This window comes from Armigeres subalbatus, chromosome 3 (assembly GCF_024139115.2).
Source record: "Armigeres subalbatus isolate Guangzhou_Male chromosome 3, GZ_Asu_2, whole genome shotgun sequence".
NCBI lineage: Eukaryota > Metazoa > Arthropoda > Insecta > Diptera > Culicidae > Armigeres > Armigeres subalbatus.
The window spans coordinates 296552193-296569124 of record NC_085141.1 but is presented as its reverse complement, the minus strand read 5'-3'; the positions used below and the strand labels follow the sequence as shown (position 1 = coordinate 296569124).

The following is a 16932-nucleotide window of genomic DNA, read 5'->3' as shown; positions in this document are numbered from 1 at the left end:
ACATGACTGACGCTGAAGTATGGGCATGAAATGCTTTTATAAATGAAGAGTTCAACTCTAGATTATTTTCTGGAAAATTGTGTGGATAATACTTACAGAACAGGCAGAATGATTTGCGCATTGTGGTCACGGTGAAAAGTGATTTCTTTCTTAGGTGGTCACCGATGCTACCAAAGCAAAACGCTGATATTGCGCGTGCCAGATACGGGAGAGCCGCAAGGAAGCCAGCCTTTGCCAATTTGAAGCCAAGAACCTGTTGATTGAATCAAGTCGATTTATATTAGAACTAAAATAATCATCAAATACTGTTCCACACGAACCTCGCTCATGAACTTGGGAGCTGCCGTCAGCAGGAAGTACAGTCCCCACAGATTGCCAAAGTGCAGCACCAGCAGGGCCAGGAACGGCACAGACGTCATCATCTTCGCCACCGGTGGTAGCAGCTTCTGCTTAGAGATGGTATCGCCCAGCGATTGGACGATATATTCCTGTTCATCTTTCTGGATGCGTGGATGCTGGGCCGGTGAATCGGCAACGATTATGAGCCAAACGGCAACCACGATGGCGGTGATGGCGGCCGGCACGTAGAAAGCGAACGACCATCCGAGCTCCTCGATCAGAACTCCAACCAGGGGCCAGGTGATGACGGTTCCGAAGGTGCCTCCCATCAGGGCGGAAATGAATTTTCCCTTCTCGTCCGGTGGAGCCCAACGGGAGACGAGATTGTGCAGTGCCGGGTAGAGGAAACCCTGCGAATGGAGAATGGGGGTGTTATAAGGGCTGCCCTAACGAATATGGACACTAGTTGAGACGCACGTGCATGAAGTTGTATAGTGGAATTTGTCCAATGATCCGTAATTTATATGTGGCCAGTGAAATTTGTTTTCACAAAATGTGTATGGTTCCCTCGCCTTCCTTGAATCTGCCTACGAATGTCATCGACTTGAGGCAATCAACATTTATTATGTAATTGGAATGGTGATTCAAAATCGTTTTTGCTTCACATCCCTCATTCTACAATGAAACCACCGTAAGTCGATATTAGGTCATAGAGCTTTGATTCATGGTGGAACAACTGTATTTTGGCCCGTATGCCGAGTGTCCTCCGAAAATTTGTGATTATTTGTATAGAAATTGACTGACCTCAAGCTGTTTTTAGTTTGTGTGGATATAAGTATGAAACGACTCGCTTTTCTATTAAGCAGATTTTGGCATATTTCCACAATGCGTAAATATAAAAATAATTGATGTAGATTATAAGTTACGCTCAAGAGCTTTTTCCAATGCCACAACTTTTCTTAAACCAGTTCACTTATATCTTAGCGCCTTAGCACTAGATTGGAGCATAAAACTGAGGCACGCTTTACACTGAGTCTGTGGAAAGCGTGTCTTAATTTAGCGCTCCCATCTAGTGCTAAGGTGCTAAGATATAATTGAACTGGTTTAAAAATAGCTGTGAAGATGAACGTAGGCCAATGGCTACTGAGCAGGAATGAGGAGTTTTTTTTTTAATAGTTTGTAAAAGAGGATGTCTTTCGTATTCTGTTATGATCATGAAATAATCGTTTTATTATCAATCATTGTCAATTGATAGCGAATTTTATATCACCTGATCTCATGGCTTATGCCAAGTAGATGTGCATATTATATCGAGTAGATGTGTGTCAAATAAAATTAGATGTCATTTACTTTATACCGCAATAATGCGTGCCTTTAACCTTCCGAGACTCGCACCGCTGTAAAAAGTACAACACCATTGAAAAAAGCTCGCTTCTCGTTCACAACACGGCTGCGTGAGTGATTCAGGACCATGCGAGTCCCGGAAGGTTGAAGGAGGAATCAACTAGGGAGCAAATGCATAAAAAATTGTATGAATTTTATATTAAACATAGGAAATTAAGGGCCGTTTTCTTCACCTCCGCTTAGACGTTAAACCAGGTTTTGCGTATGGGTAAGCACCTCTTAAAAGTTAAACGATGGTGAAGAAATTGTCCCTAAAAGATAAAATTTGTTCTAAATCCTACGGTAGTATAAGGGGAGAGTATAAACTTTCGCTAGGTGGTATTTTCCTCCATTAAGACACCGTTTGAGGGGCCTTCCTTAGCCGTGCAATAGGACGCGCGGCTACAAAGCAATACCATGCTGAGGGTGGCTGGGTTCGATTCCCGGTGCCGGTCTAGCAAATTTTCGGATTGGAAATTGTCTCGACTTCCCTGGGCATAAAAGTATCATCGTGCTAGCCTCATGATATACGAATGCAAAAATGGTAACCTGGCTTAGAAACCTCGCGGTTAATAACTGTGGAAGTGTTTAATGAACACTAAGCTGCGAGGCGGCTCTGTCCCAGTGTGGGGATATTATGCCAATAAGAAGAAGAGGACACCGTTTTTATACTGGGAAAATTCATGCTTTGAAAGAATTTTCTTTTGACTCATACCGCATATACACAAAAAAGGCAAGAGACTGTGCATTTGAATTTTAGCCCTTTGTACAGAGCAGACCAATATTTCGTGAGTTGTTTATTCACAAATTATTCGTAAAGTGGTAAAAAAATAGTTTTAAAACAATCTGACTTATTCGTTACTAGACCTTCGAACGTGTTTTGCGGTCCGCTCTCTGGCAACATTTGCAACTCCAAATTTTAGTAACATGTTTCACCGCACAAAGCTACGGACAAGGATGGTCCCAGCAGGGCCGCAGGTCATTCTTCATGCACAGATGTCTATCAAATCACTGTCCCATCCACCATGAAGCACGACCGGGCAATGGAGGTCTTTCTCAAGCAGAGGTCAGTGAAATGCTTTATACATGACTAGGAGGCTGAAAAGGCTGCACCTCAGTACCCCGAAGGCCTCTATTCCGAGTGGCACAGTATCCAGAAAATCAATACCCCAAATGGGACACTACCTCGAAATCCATTGCCCCGAAAGGCCATTACCCCGAGAATATTTCGAAACTGTAGTTTTCTATCAATATTTTCAACATACAAAAAAAAAACAAAATGACAACCTTTGCAAAGAATAAAAAGTTACTGCTCTGAGTTACTTAGAGAAACGCAATAAATAATCTGTTTAACCAACATTTTTGATTTTTGTCTAATTAGAAACTGTCGTTCTACGCCCTTATTGCCTGGGAAAATGCTATTCTACCTAAGGTAGTGAGATACGTATCGTATTTAATGGGACAGCCCAGTTTTTAAGACCCATTGTGCTGTCCCGTCGTAATCTAAAAAATCCTCAATTTGTCCCGTTTATTCACTGATTCTTCCAAAATAAAAAAAATAAAATTTTAGATAGGAATCTAAAACCAAATACAAAGAAAGTGGACGAAACCCATCCAAAAAGTATTAGATGTTATGTTATTTGTGTTGATTTTCAAAGAAAGCTACTTATGCCGTCATGTATTTTGCATGGATTGACTTTCTTAAGGTTTTTCACAGTTAATGACAACGGGAGATTTCTTCATACAGTTTCATTTCAATGACTGTTTTCTGCTTATTTCGAAGCCATTACAAAATTGACCAATTTCATGAATGAATTAAATAGAACTGGTAATTTGGTAGGCAAGTACATCCCGTAAATCAGGTCAGGCTTCAACGTCAAGAAAATGAAGCGCAGGGACAGCCATTCTAATTTCCAAATCAAGTTCTTTTACGATTTTTTTTTCTTGCAAAGTAGGTATTTTTTTAAATATACTTTCCTACATATTTTTCAATCGATTGATTCTTTTCGAAACATTAGGAATCATTCATAGTCTTTCTGAATAATTCTGAATATTTCGAAATTATTTATTGTAAAAAAACGACTACAATAAAAGAAATATAAATCAGTTGAACAAATCGAGTATAAGGCAGTTTCGAAGCGAGGGAAAGTTTGTTCGGATTTCGGTCCTCATATACTTTAAGGCTAGTTCACAGATCATGAGCTTGTCTGCAAGTTCCATATGTGTAGGCGGGATTTAAGGGAAGTTAGAATTTCGGCCCGATTTCAAATATAAGTCGGCGTAAATTTCCGAGAGTCCGAGCTGTAAACCAGCCTATAAATTAGCCGGGATTTGTTTTACTTTTGGCGACGAAATAACATCCTGCGACGAAATAACATCCCGCTCTCTTAGAAGCACATGGGAACAAAATCAATGGACAAGATTCCCGACGTGAGGCTACTTTTAGTGTCATTTAAATCAATTTCAATCAAAAAGTACTGTGAATTGATTAGATTTTACATTTAAGCACATGCGCCAACCTGGATATGGTTTGGGAATAATTAAAATTACATTTTATTAATGTTCTTTTCTTGTTGAGATTCTTGTTATTATTATTAGTAGATTTTCCCTCACTTATATTCATGAAAAAGGGTTTTGGCACGAAAAATCTATAAATTTTTTTTTTTTAAATTATTTAAAATCTTTAAAAAAATAATAATCTATTGCTCTTTTCGCATATGCCTTTTGACAGGGTACTTTGATTTTTTTTTTGTTATTTTCAATTGTTCAGAATTGAAAAAGTTTTTGATATTGATCAGTAATATAATTATAAAATCCATGTTTATGAGTAGATTAAAAAATTTAAAAACTCCACAATTTTTAAAACATAATTTGGAAAATGCGTTATTTATGTAAATAATGTTCTACCGAGTTTTTTTTTTTTGCGCTTCTTTGAAGAGTGAATTATTTGTAGTATTTTTCCACAACTTACTTAATGCAAGAGAAGGTTTTACACGGAAAATGAAAATTAGGCCCATAAATTTTGAAATTCCCACAGTTCTTGACTTTTCTCACAAGGTTTTTTTTTGACATGTCCCGTTTTGCAAGTGCGTTCGTCACGTTTTTTCATCGAAATGATCTGGTTAGCCTAGAGATAATGCCTTCTTTCAAACAATCCAAGCAGCACGCGCAACATCTTTCAAATAGCTGTTTGATCTTAATAGCCTATTCAGATTACGCCATTAATGACATAATAATTGGCGTTTCAGGGTAAATACGCTTTATGATGTCATTATTTACGTAATATTCCATACATTTTGCGCTGTCAAAAGATACCCGCTAAAAAGAGTCATGAAGAATTTATTACGAACAATTATTACGAGAGAGCTTTCGTTCTAACTGGGATGCAGGGAGAAATTCAACAAAACAAAACTGACAAGCGTCACGCTCTCTTTGCCAGAGAGAAAATCTCTCTGTTTTCATTTCTGTTTCGTAATTGACAGTCATGCTCTTTCTGTCGCAGCAGGGTCGAATGCATGTTAGATGGAAATCTTCTGAGCGCTGAAGAATAACTCGGATTGTGATGGTTTTGTGGAAAGCATTTTATATGATGAAAAATAATGATGATAATTATCTATTCTCCACTTATTCAACATGAATTGTTTAAAAAACAGATGCTCTCTAGAATTAACATGAAGTATTTAACTTAAACTTAGATTTAATAGAACAAATCGAATAAATTTTCACAGTTCAACGGCTAATGCGGAAGCCAATTTCAAACGTAGGACTGGTTGTAACCCGAATCTATTTGATGAATAAACATGATTTCATGCCTTGTTTCAATTTTGCTCCTTGAATGGCTTAATATACTTTGGATTTTTCAACATTTTTCACGTGGGACAGCTGAATGATTTGAATGGGATGTATATATAAAGTAGAATAACCTTAAATAAAACATGGATTGGTAATGCATTAATTCATCCAAAATCCAGTTTAAATTATATCACATTCACACGATTCGATTTTGTTAGAAGCTGTATCATTGATTGTCGAGTAGAACGCAATGGTTCAGTCTCCATTTAAAAAAAATATATATTGCTGAGTTGCCCTTCATACATGGAGATACTGGTGGAAATACATTTTAGTTCGATAATATTTCTTTTCTTATTTATTTGTGAGAATTCCCAAAAGTATCTAAATTTTTCTATCAAATCTCCGTTCGATCATAGTACAGAATCAAAATACTTTTTAAACTTAAAAATAAATTGAGGAATAGTCTGATTCCCCGAAGAACGGCGCTTCCAACTAATGAATGTAGCTTCGCTCATTATCCTTAATGAGAGCTTCAAATATTCTTCGAAAATCCCTTTTCATATTTTTTTTTTTATATTTTTTTTTTCGTAGGAACTTTGTTCAGAAAAAATGTTCGATTGTCGCCACACAAATGCTTGATTTCGCAAATTAAATTTTAAAACTCTCCTTGAATTCAACCCTGTATTAGCGTGCAAATGAGGAAACATGGAAACGTCAAGATATATTATCTTGCTGCAGTCTGAACACCTCGTAATAATTGGATACCCTCTCACTTAACAAAGTCATAAATAGCCCAATCTGAACAGCCTTTAATCACTGGCAGTATATCGAGTCACATTAGAGCCGTTTTCCTGTTTCAGAAACACACAATGACTCATTTCCGTTTAAGTGGCGGTTCATTGCTGTTACGACAATGTTTCCGATATGTAGCAAAACACTTTGAGCTCAGGGGAGCAGTATTTTAATTATGACAGTTTCCTGCATATTCCGTATAAGGTACAATGAAGTTGCAAATGACTTTGTTGTTTATGTAGTGCACTTGTAGCAGAATCTTCAAATAGAATTGATGGTGTGATGGTTATAGTAAAAGGTTACAAATCTCAAGATCCATGGTTCGATTCTCGGTTAGTTTTTCCGTTTTTACTTTCATTGTAGCCGCAAGATATTGCCAATAGGCTCCACCTCTTGAACTTTTTGTGTCACAAAGGAGTTCCAAATACGACGCGTTGAACATAGCTCAGACCTTTAGTATGTCACACCATAGTTGTTGTTAGTCACTGAGGAACAAGTGGTGTTGCTTTGGAACTCATCTGCCCGGTATAGGGCGAAACGATAAGATAAAGAAAAGAACATAACGTTTTCATAAATTCACAAAAAACGTAAAATTTATCTCTCCTTCGCCGCTTTTTCACATTTGAATCAAAGCTTATGGATCTTAGATTGCTTCGGCAATACGAGAAGAACAAGTTCATCAGATTGTCTTTTCTAGGCCAACATTTGAAAAGGGTGTAACAACCAAAATTTATTTTTTCTGATACTTCGTTTATATATAGATCCATATATGTGGATGAAGGATCAGAAGGAATAAGTTTTGGCTGTTACGCCATTTTTAAATGTAGATCTAGCTTTAAGTCTTTTCTTGGTATTCTTGCCACCGTCTACAGCCGGCTTTCTACAAACTACTGAAGCTATATTCCTACGCACTAAAACCTCTTTTTTGTTATTCTGTCAAATTCTATGTTTAAAAACCAGTCGACGTGGACGACGATGTCGTGGAAATTTCGTATTTAATATTTTAATATTCTTCAATAGGGTGGCACACGAAGTGGAACGGGATTTTGCGGAACGAGAATTCTTTGTTGCATACTGTTACAAACTTTTTCCCGCGGTTCTTATGATACACATCCAGAACGAAGCATCGACTATAATTTTTGCTTGTCACTGTCACTTGTCACTCATAGTTTTGAGTTGTCCTGCTTTAGGCGGAAATTGAGTAAAATTCCCGAGGGAAAGAAAGAGAGGGCGAAACAATTTTACCCAGTCACTAAGTAGATTAAACAGTCGACAGTCGTTTAGATGCGGATTTGTGTGCTATGGAGTGTGGGTTCGATTCACGCCCTAGTAAAGAGAAGCTTTTCGTGAAGCAGAAAATTCTCCACTAGCCCACTGGGTGTTGTGTAAATGTCCTGTCCGTTGTCATATCCTAGGTGTTCCTGTCCTATTTTAATGTCATTTGGCCGAACAGATCATACGTCTGATGAACGGGTCATATCACCAGAAACGTAGTATGACCGAACAAAAGTGAATGTGAAAGTGTGAGCATTAGCTTGAGCCGTACCATTCATAGTTGCTACTCCGTGAGTGACTAGAACTTGCGAAATTGTAGAGTGAACCATGTGAATGGATCGTATATGAAAGGAAAAAATGTTTGTTCGACTTTCGTTGCCAATGGGGACTGAGAACACCCGTGCATCTCCACGATTGTCTTGGGAAAGGGTATTGGATTAATTCAAGGGATAAACTATGTGGATTCCCTTTGGTAAGTGATCTATGAGAGGGGATTATTTTGAATGCGAATAGAAAACGCGGGCAAATTGATTTACAAAGCAGAACAAAATATCTCAGATCGCGCGACCGTTCTTCACTAAACGCGATCAATCGCGCACTCAACACAGAATCAAATATCGCGAAAGTTCTGCATCCTTTATGAAGCATAGTTAATCCGCACTAATTGATTTACTTTCGACCGCTCTACTTTGAGCTGAACAACCGTATCTTGTTGACGTTATCTTCTCTTGAGCTCCTTCCTATCATGAACTTCATCTTTGACGTGTTGATGCCTAGTGCGTTCCGCTTTGCTTCCCTCTTCAGTCTATTGTAAGCTTCGTCTATCTGCTGAAAGTAATATTTATATCATACCTGGCGTAGCTAAAATTCTGCATCCTATACGAAATACTATCGATCGCGTACTTGATTTACTTTCTGACCGCACAAAACAGAATCTATTACCCGGATCTCGCAAAAGTCCTGCGTCCGGTACAAAACACAATCGATCGCGCACTGATTTATTTACTTTCGGACCGCACAAAACTGAAATGGGATATCGCTAAAGTGCTGCATCCGAAAGGAAGCACAATCGATTGCGAACTGATTGATGTACTTTTCAAACACACAAAATTCGTTTTACTTCTCACTCACTCTGTGCATTTTTCACTTCTCATTTCCCGCTTCTCTCAATTTTCATTGAAAGAAATGTGGAGTGAGAGGTGGGAAGTGAGACGTGTCACGTTTTACATCTCACTCCTTATTTCACTTCTTATTCTTCATTTCTCCCTTCGCACGTGAAGAAGAGAGAAAGGAGAAGTTAGACGTGAGACTTCTAACTTCTTATTTTTTAATTCTCATTGTTACCATCTCACTTCTTAATTATCATTAACCGCTTCACACTTTTCACATTCACTACAGTTCGGCCAAATAACATGTTGGATCATATGATCCTTTCAGCAAATGGCATTTCGACTGAATGAATCTTTCTGCCAAACAAGCATTTTGTCCAAATGACATACAGCCCCGATTCACTGGTTAGGCCACGACCTCGACCCGACTAACGACTTCGGTTTTCTAGCTGGGCCAACTGACAGCCATTTGAACACGTGTATTTTGACTTGAACATCACAAATGATGTCCCGTTTTCCGTGTTTACATTGAATTTTGGCGTACGGTTGCTTTTTAGTTGGGCCAAGACCCAACCAGCGGAGGACTAATTAAAAAGTGACCCAAGTATTAAAATCCCAACCAGCGAATCCCGACGGTATTTCCGACCAAATTATCTAGTTTTTCTGCCAAACAACTTTGGTCAAATCGTTTTAGCGGGCTTGGTAGTCATATGGCTACTGCTTCTGCCTCATACGCAGGAGGTCGTGGGTTCAATCCCAGATCCGTTCCATTCTCCTACTTTGTATCTTTCTCTATATTTCTCATGTTCTAGCAATCGCTATGGATTCCATACCGTTTCCATTACTATTCCTATACCTTCAACTTGAGTATTCTAACAGTAATCTGCTAGAATTGGAAATGAACTATATAGAGCTCGTTTCCTACATCCAATTAGAAATTCCATCAGTTGCTTTCTCCTATCTATCACATTGGCAGCTCGTTAACCAAGACGGACCTCTGTCTCTCGAACCTAACCCAAAAATTCCAACAAAATTCCGCATGAACTCGTGGCAAGTGCAGAGGTATATTCGGCTTGCAGTGGGCAAGTGATTGCATCATAATTTCCTCCCCCTTCCCTACATTGACTTGCATTCTGACGTGGCAGGCGCCAGTATGACCTAACAAATGAGATCACCAGTACTTGTACATTGAAGATGTGTGCTAGTCCCAAGCAAACATCTGTTGGTTCCCTGTGCAAGAACAGCTGATCTGGTCATAATGGAGTAGCAACTACGAGCAGCCAATCAAGCTCAAGCTCAAGCTCAAGCTCAAACAACTTTGGTCAAATCGTTTTTGCCCCAATAATCATTTTGGTTAATGGACTTCAGCTTGATGGCTATAGTCAACTATTTCCTGTGGAAGTTTTTAAAAATTTCTTAAGGGCTATTCAAATAATTTACCACATAATTCCAAAGAAATCCCTTCAAAACTCAGAAATGTTTCCCGTTTAAATTCCAAAAAGTAGAAATTTTCCTAAAAAGCTTGTGAAAATAAAAAAAAAAATCCTTCGAATACTGAGGTCCATCGACAATGCCTTGATGGCCGATTTCGATAGAAATTCGAGAGCCTTATATAAAGAGCAAATAAATAAATGGTGGACCAAAACCAAACAATTTTTTAGTTGTCTATCTAACCTAACGGGTAATCCAGGGAAGGGTCATGTACATAGAAGAAAATGATCCAAAATGCCCTGCTTAATCTTTTTTGTATAGCTATTAACTAACATAAAACTGAATATTGAGTCTTTGGTGCGTGCAGGTATAAAGTGTATAAACAAGCTTCACATTACAATGATTTCCTTCCGTTTGGTCTTTGTTACTTCCTGAAGCATCTAAAATTTGTTTGAAAATGTAGCGATTGCGAAATGCAATCGAGTTGGGGCAAAAAAAAAGAGAAATGAAGGTAAGCGCATGGTTGTTTGTAAAACTCATTTGATTGAACGAAAATCTTACTGAGTTAAAATCTGAGAGTCGAAAAAAACGACACATTGTTGATTTTCGATGAAAATCGAAGGATTTTTCTAAATCTTTGCGCAATATCTCGAAAAAGAATATTTAATATTGAATGCAGTGATAATAATCTCTCTGTAATGCAAACGTTTATATGAGTGATTTGATGGGTTCTGCTATTTTGCCCCATAGGTGCGTTATGCACTGTTCTCTCCGACAGCTGGTTGTTGATGAAATTTATTTCTAATTTTAAACCAATTTCCTTGATCGACTACTACAATTCATTTGTCAATGTCCCAATTAACAACCAAAGTCATTCATGTGAAGTGATTAGAAAAAAATCCACCTGAGAATCACGGCTTTGTCTACACGTACCTATTTACTTATTCTTTAGAAAATCGAACGCATGAGTGTTTGTTTTTCGGCCTTCCGTCTTTCGTCTGTTTGTCATGGATTTTTCTTCACTGTGGAAATTTCCATCCTACTTCTAAAAATAGGAGCACCGTGTACCGTAATATGGGGCCCAATTAATCACTCGATATATTATCGAAGACTAGTTTCGATGTAGAAAGCATATATGAATAACAGCATCCAAAAACAATACTTTTGTTGATAACATACTGTTTGTGTGACGACTGTTTCTTTTGTATTATAGTAAAAAATGGCTACTCAGTCTAAATTTAGTAAAACGAGTATGTTATCTACCAATGAGCTAGATTTTACTAAGATGGCGCAGATCAGCGCAGCGTGCCACTAGTTGTCCCTTTCTCTCCCCGTTGTTCAGCGGGAGAGTAAAAAAGAGAACTAGTGGCACGCAGCGCTGATCTGCGCCACCTTAGTAAAGTCTAGCTCCTTGGTTATTTACCCAACGATTCGACACGGGGTGATAACATAGAAACCGGGAGTTTCGTATACGAGAAAACCAGTGAAGTACAAATATTATTAAACAAACGCCGAAAGTTGTATAATATTTTGGCATGTATAATTTCGAAAGATTGTAATACAACTATTGGGACCTCTTTAGTAAGATGCGTGGCTTCAAAACAAGACCTTGCTGAGTGTGGCTGGGTTCGATTCCCGGTGCCGGTCTGGGCAATTTTCGGTTTGGAAGCTTAGTGTCCATCAAGCCCATCCACAGTTATTAAATGCGAGATTTCAAGCCTTGTTACCATTTTTGCATTTGTATATAATCATGAGGCTAACACGATGATACTTCCCTGGGCATAAAAGTATCATCGTGTTAGCCTCATGATTATATACAAATGCAAAAATGGTAACAAGGCTTGAAACCTCGCATTTAATAACTGTGGATGTGCTTGATGGACACTAAGCTGGGATGCGGTAATGTCTCAGTGGGGGATGTAATGCTAATGAAGAAAAGTATTGAAATGTTACAATGTCGCTTCTTGGCTAGATTTCTTTTTCATATGCGACAAATATGTGATCGTGGGCCGTATACAGCTGCTACAAGTCCACCATACAGCACATTTCGGGTTTCCGCATCTGGAATGAGTTATTGGCTGAATACTGAATGATAAGTTTGAATAAAAAATCAAGGTGGTAAATTGTGATAATTTTGCTACGCAATTGGCAATATGTCCAAAAAAAGGAGATACAAAATCGATGAATGTTACCCAGTTAATCAATTCACTTCATACTACGGTAATGGAATAAAACAAATCTGCATTTCATTTGCGAATTCAACCATCTAACCGGTTTCGCGCGTGCATCTATTTTTTCCATTTCATCGCTCTTTTTACCGGTCCATCCTCGACAATATTTAGCGCCATGGCACTTAGCAACCACAATGGCACGCGTCGTTCACATGTTTTGCTACCGTATGAGACAGAAATACATCTTATCTGTTTTCTGTCCAAACATTGATTAACTTATATTGGAGGCAGTCAAAAGTGTTGAATATAAATGAGGAGGGAGTAAGAGACAAAACATCCGTTTCTTCGTTCCGAACAAATTGGATGAAAGTTTTAAAAATTAATGATTTTTTGTGAATTCTAAATTCTGTGTGGTCTTCATGCATGCCTTCCAATCCTGACGCTAAAATTTGCTAAAAAGGCGGAGTTTGAAATTCACAACATTGGTTACACGAGACAAATAATGTTCACATGATTGGTCAATGTGAAGTTGGAGTCAGCAAGTGGTTTACAATATTTATCAAAGAGGCAGATCTTCGGATTCAGCTGCTGAGTCGAGCGAACGAATGAAAAAAATATGACAAAAATATAATGATGCCTCGCTAAGGATATTTTGAAGGATTATTTTTTTAAAGTTCACAAATACAAAACAAACAACAAAATCAATGTTCACAAATACAAAACAAACAACAAAATCAATGATTATAAAAATGGAGGGCCATGTGGTTGGCCACTTATAATGTTAAACATGTAATTTCTGTGACATAATTGTGCATAGGACGTAGGACTTGACTTGACCATGCCTGCAAAGATACATAATGTGTTCAAATCTTTCACATTATTAAAATTCATTAAATAATCGACGCTATCAGCCAAAAAAAAAACTTTATTACAATTTTCATGACCAATTTAAGATAAAATATCTGAAAGCAGCAAGCTCAATCGGATTTTTATTTAAGGCTAGTCAAACCTTCCCGATCTCGCTCAAGTTGTTTTTTTTTTTTCAAATATGATTACTGCGTCGCATTCTAGGTCGATTTCAGTTCGAGTTTGATGCCATTTCTTTAAAACTCATGCATATATAATTTTCAGTTTGACAATTTTTCAACTCTCACGGTGGAATTTTTCACAGCTAATCTCAAAACAATACGATTAGTAAGAAAATCATCGGTCAAATCGGTCCATCCGTTCGTGAGTTATATTGCCTCAAAGGAAATGAGACCTCATTGTTATATATAGAGATTGAATTATAGATAAAAAAAATCTTTGATGCTTCCTCATCTTTCTATATAATATAAATGAAATGATCTGTGTTCGTATCCGCATAACTCGGAAACGGCTGGATGGATTTTCTTTATTCCTTCAGCCAGGGCCGGATTTATGGGGGGGCGTGGCCCCGGGCCCCCACAAATCTTATGTACCAAAACCAACCTTTTTTGTACATTTTGGGGCCCCCACATACCGTCGGCCCCGGGACCCCCTTCCGGCTAAATCCGGCCCTGTTCAGCAGTTACGTTTGTTATAGTTTCCAAGAGGTTTATATGATATTTCCTCATGTGAAAATCAGAAATAAAGTTAGGTAGATCGTGAAAAACTTAAATAAAGATTCGTATGGGAATTTTGCATACGCAGTCAACGCACATTTTTGCCTACTATGTAGGACAACGTCTGCCAGGTCGACTAGTAGTACACGGAATCGCGAAACAACTCATTTTATGGTTCCTTTCACTCAAATCCGCTCTTGCGTGGAAGAAGCCAAAAATAAGTTAAAAGCGAAAAAAGTCAGTGAGTACTTTGCCTTTACTCCCGTGTTGAATTTTTTTCACCCACTATGAAGTTTCACCAACTCAAATTTATGTTATTTTCACTCACCCGAGACTATGGTAAAAACAACTCAAATTTGACTTCCTCCACGGGACAGCCCACATTAGGTCGATACAGCTCTCTTTGTTTATTCGCGAAGTCGAAGCAAAATTCTTCACACAAACAATGACAGTTCTTTATGGGTTTTTACAGTAGAGCAACAGAGAGGAGGAGATGGCGGCCATGTTTCACCTCAAACTCTGACATATAGCAATGGGATTTCCATAGGAGGGAAGAGCAGAATTTGCTTCGACTTCGCGAATAATATCATTCATGAGAGGGAGTGAGAAAACTACCTAATATTGAGTTTAAAATTTGAACTTCGTACTCAAAGTTGAGCTCTTTAAACTTTTTTTTAAGGTTTTTATTTTTTTCTGTGTATGATGAAAATGGTTTTATGTGTCGGACGATGAGAAACAAATGAAACACCAATTTCATCATAACTCGAGAATTAATTAAGCAAATGGAACCAAATAGGGTAAGACGGTATAATGCGCCCCACCTGGCCAAAACGCCCCACTAGGATTTCTAGAAAACTATAACTAACTAAGGGTCAAAATCAGTTGGTACCTATAAATATTTGTAAAACCATCATCCTATGTGAATATGCGAGTATTTTTGTATTACGTAATAAAAATAATAGAAAAATACTAAAAGTAACAGTTTTGATGTAACTTTCAATGTTTGTTTGCTCAACATTCTAGAGCGACGCTAGCATACTGTCCGCAAAACTTGCACTGGAACACTCAGTTGGGCAACCAAATAACTTTTCTCAGTGGTTAATATGATATAATATTGCTTCCATCTTAAAAAAATGTAACGTTTTTCAAAAATATGTTTCACTGGTCAAAACGCCCCAGTGTAGGCAGGACGATATGCCCTTACCAACTGGACACAAGCGCGGCGAGCTTGCAGCAGTCGCTACCAAATTATATGGAAACTATTGAAATGTAATTCCAACCTACCTCTATGGACTTACGATGGTTTTTTAATGTCAAGCACATAAGGATTTGTAACCTTTTTATTATGGGATTGATAAAATACTAGTGAACGGCTATGAAACGTCTTTGGTTAAGGTGGGGCGTATTGCCCAGGCACTTTTTAAAATCCTTTTTTTCACGACTTTTCAAAAAAGCTTTATCACGTGTCATCTGTAATATTTTTAAATGACTACTCACGGGCCATACATTTGCGACTTCCTGGACTACCAAATAACACAAAGTTTGCATAAATTGCGTTGAAAAGTAAAAAGTTATCAAGGAGTTGCCTTAGGAGGGGCATATTATACCGTCTTACCCTATAGCATGTGGAAGTTTTGGAATGAGAGATATGTTTCTGTGAAGGTTTGAAACCCATTTTTGTTCAGAAGGGGGCTCCCATACAAATTAAACAGAAATTTCTGCAGAATTCGAGAACAAATCAGAGAATAAATCAATTCTAGGTAAAACGAAGATGGTCGGGTCTGCTAAGTAGTCTTCTATATACATAAAAATGAACTTCTGTCTGTCTGAACCTTATAGACTCCGAAACTACTGAACCGATCGGCGTGAAAATTTGTATGCAGAGATTTTTGGGGCCAGGGAAGGTTCTTAAGATGGTTCGAGAACCCTTCCCTCTTTGGAAAGGGGGGCTCCCATACAAATGAAACACAAATTTCTTCACAACTCAAGAATTAATCAGATAATAAATCAATTTTAGGCGAAACAAAGTTCGTCGGGTCTGCTAGTGAATAATAAATATGCTTCTCACAGCTTGAAAAAGATTAAACACCTTTCTCGTAAGGAAGGTTACGTCCAGCGTTGGATTAACATTTTTAACAATGCCAGAAACGAATTGCAATGACTGCAAGTTTTCGAATCTTACATTCACTCAGCCAGCAGTGTCAGAGGCCCCGTTATCTGTTACGGCTCAAGGTTATGCATCATCAACGCCTATATTCAAAACCAAACGTCAACAAACTTGCTGACTTTTTGCTGGATCGTGCGCAGCAGAATAACGCCAACGCAACTTCGGCACCGATGTCAACGATTCCTCATATACCACCATGATACTGTCAACCCTTCTTCCCTAGACGCAGCCTTCGAAGCAGGATCCAGATCGGCGTTGGGCGGTCGAGCAAGGAAATCATCTGTGTCGTACGTGTTTACGGAAGCATGGTCGAAGGCCGTGTAAATCGCCACCACGCAAGATGTGCCACCACCCTCTTCTACACACTGTAGGTACTTCCCAAGGCTGATAAGGAATGGAGCAAGTTTCTTCCCGCGCGCTTGCACTGGAAGGGAAAGTCGGTGGAAACCGTCGCGTTCTTAGATGGGTGGCAAAGCAATTGGGAATCGATGACGGGGAAGCTATACCGCTCTGTTTGAACTGGATCAGCAACGTTACGTGCCACGACACGAGCCGGATTCTCAACGGGTCTCGATCGAGATCAGCAATACCTTGCATCCAACGAAGCTCCTACTAAACGACACGTGCACGGTAATTGATCTCAGTCTTCCAAGGCAGTCGTTAAATTACGAATGGTTGGCCAAGGAGCATATTTACTTGCAGGGACTTCTCCTGAGTAGTTATGATAAAGTTTCCTCTGGAATTCTCGTCGTTTCCAAGAATGCTGGTTTGATATCCGCGCTGAAATTTTATCGCCAGAAAAAAAAGCGACTAGATTGGACTATTTCGGGAATAGCAGCCAAAACCAATGGAACAGCCAACGCAAGTCTCCATATTTGAGAGTGTTCCTG

At 38.5% G+C, this 16932-nt stretch overlaps 1 protein-coding gene across 1 annotated transcript in view; it reads right to left on the bottom strand.

The window, feature by feature from the left end:
• The window catches only part of LOC134220420 (sialin-like), a 75653-nt gene that overhangs the window by 19245 nt on the left and 39476 nt on the right, over nt 1-16932 (bottom strand). Inside the window, exons 5-6 of the mRNA XM_062699480.1 lie at nt 321-749; nt 97-253 (exon numbers count right to left, since the gene is read on the bottom strand). Of these exons, the coding sequence (XP_062555464.1) occupies nt 97-253; nt 321-749 (586 nt within the window). The remainder of the gene's footprint in view (nt 1-96; nt 254-320; nt 750-16932) is intronic.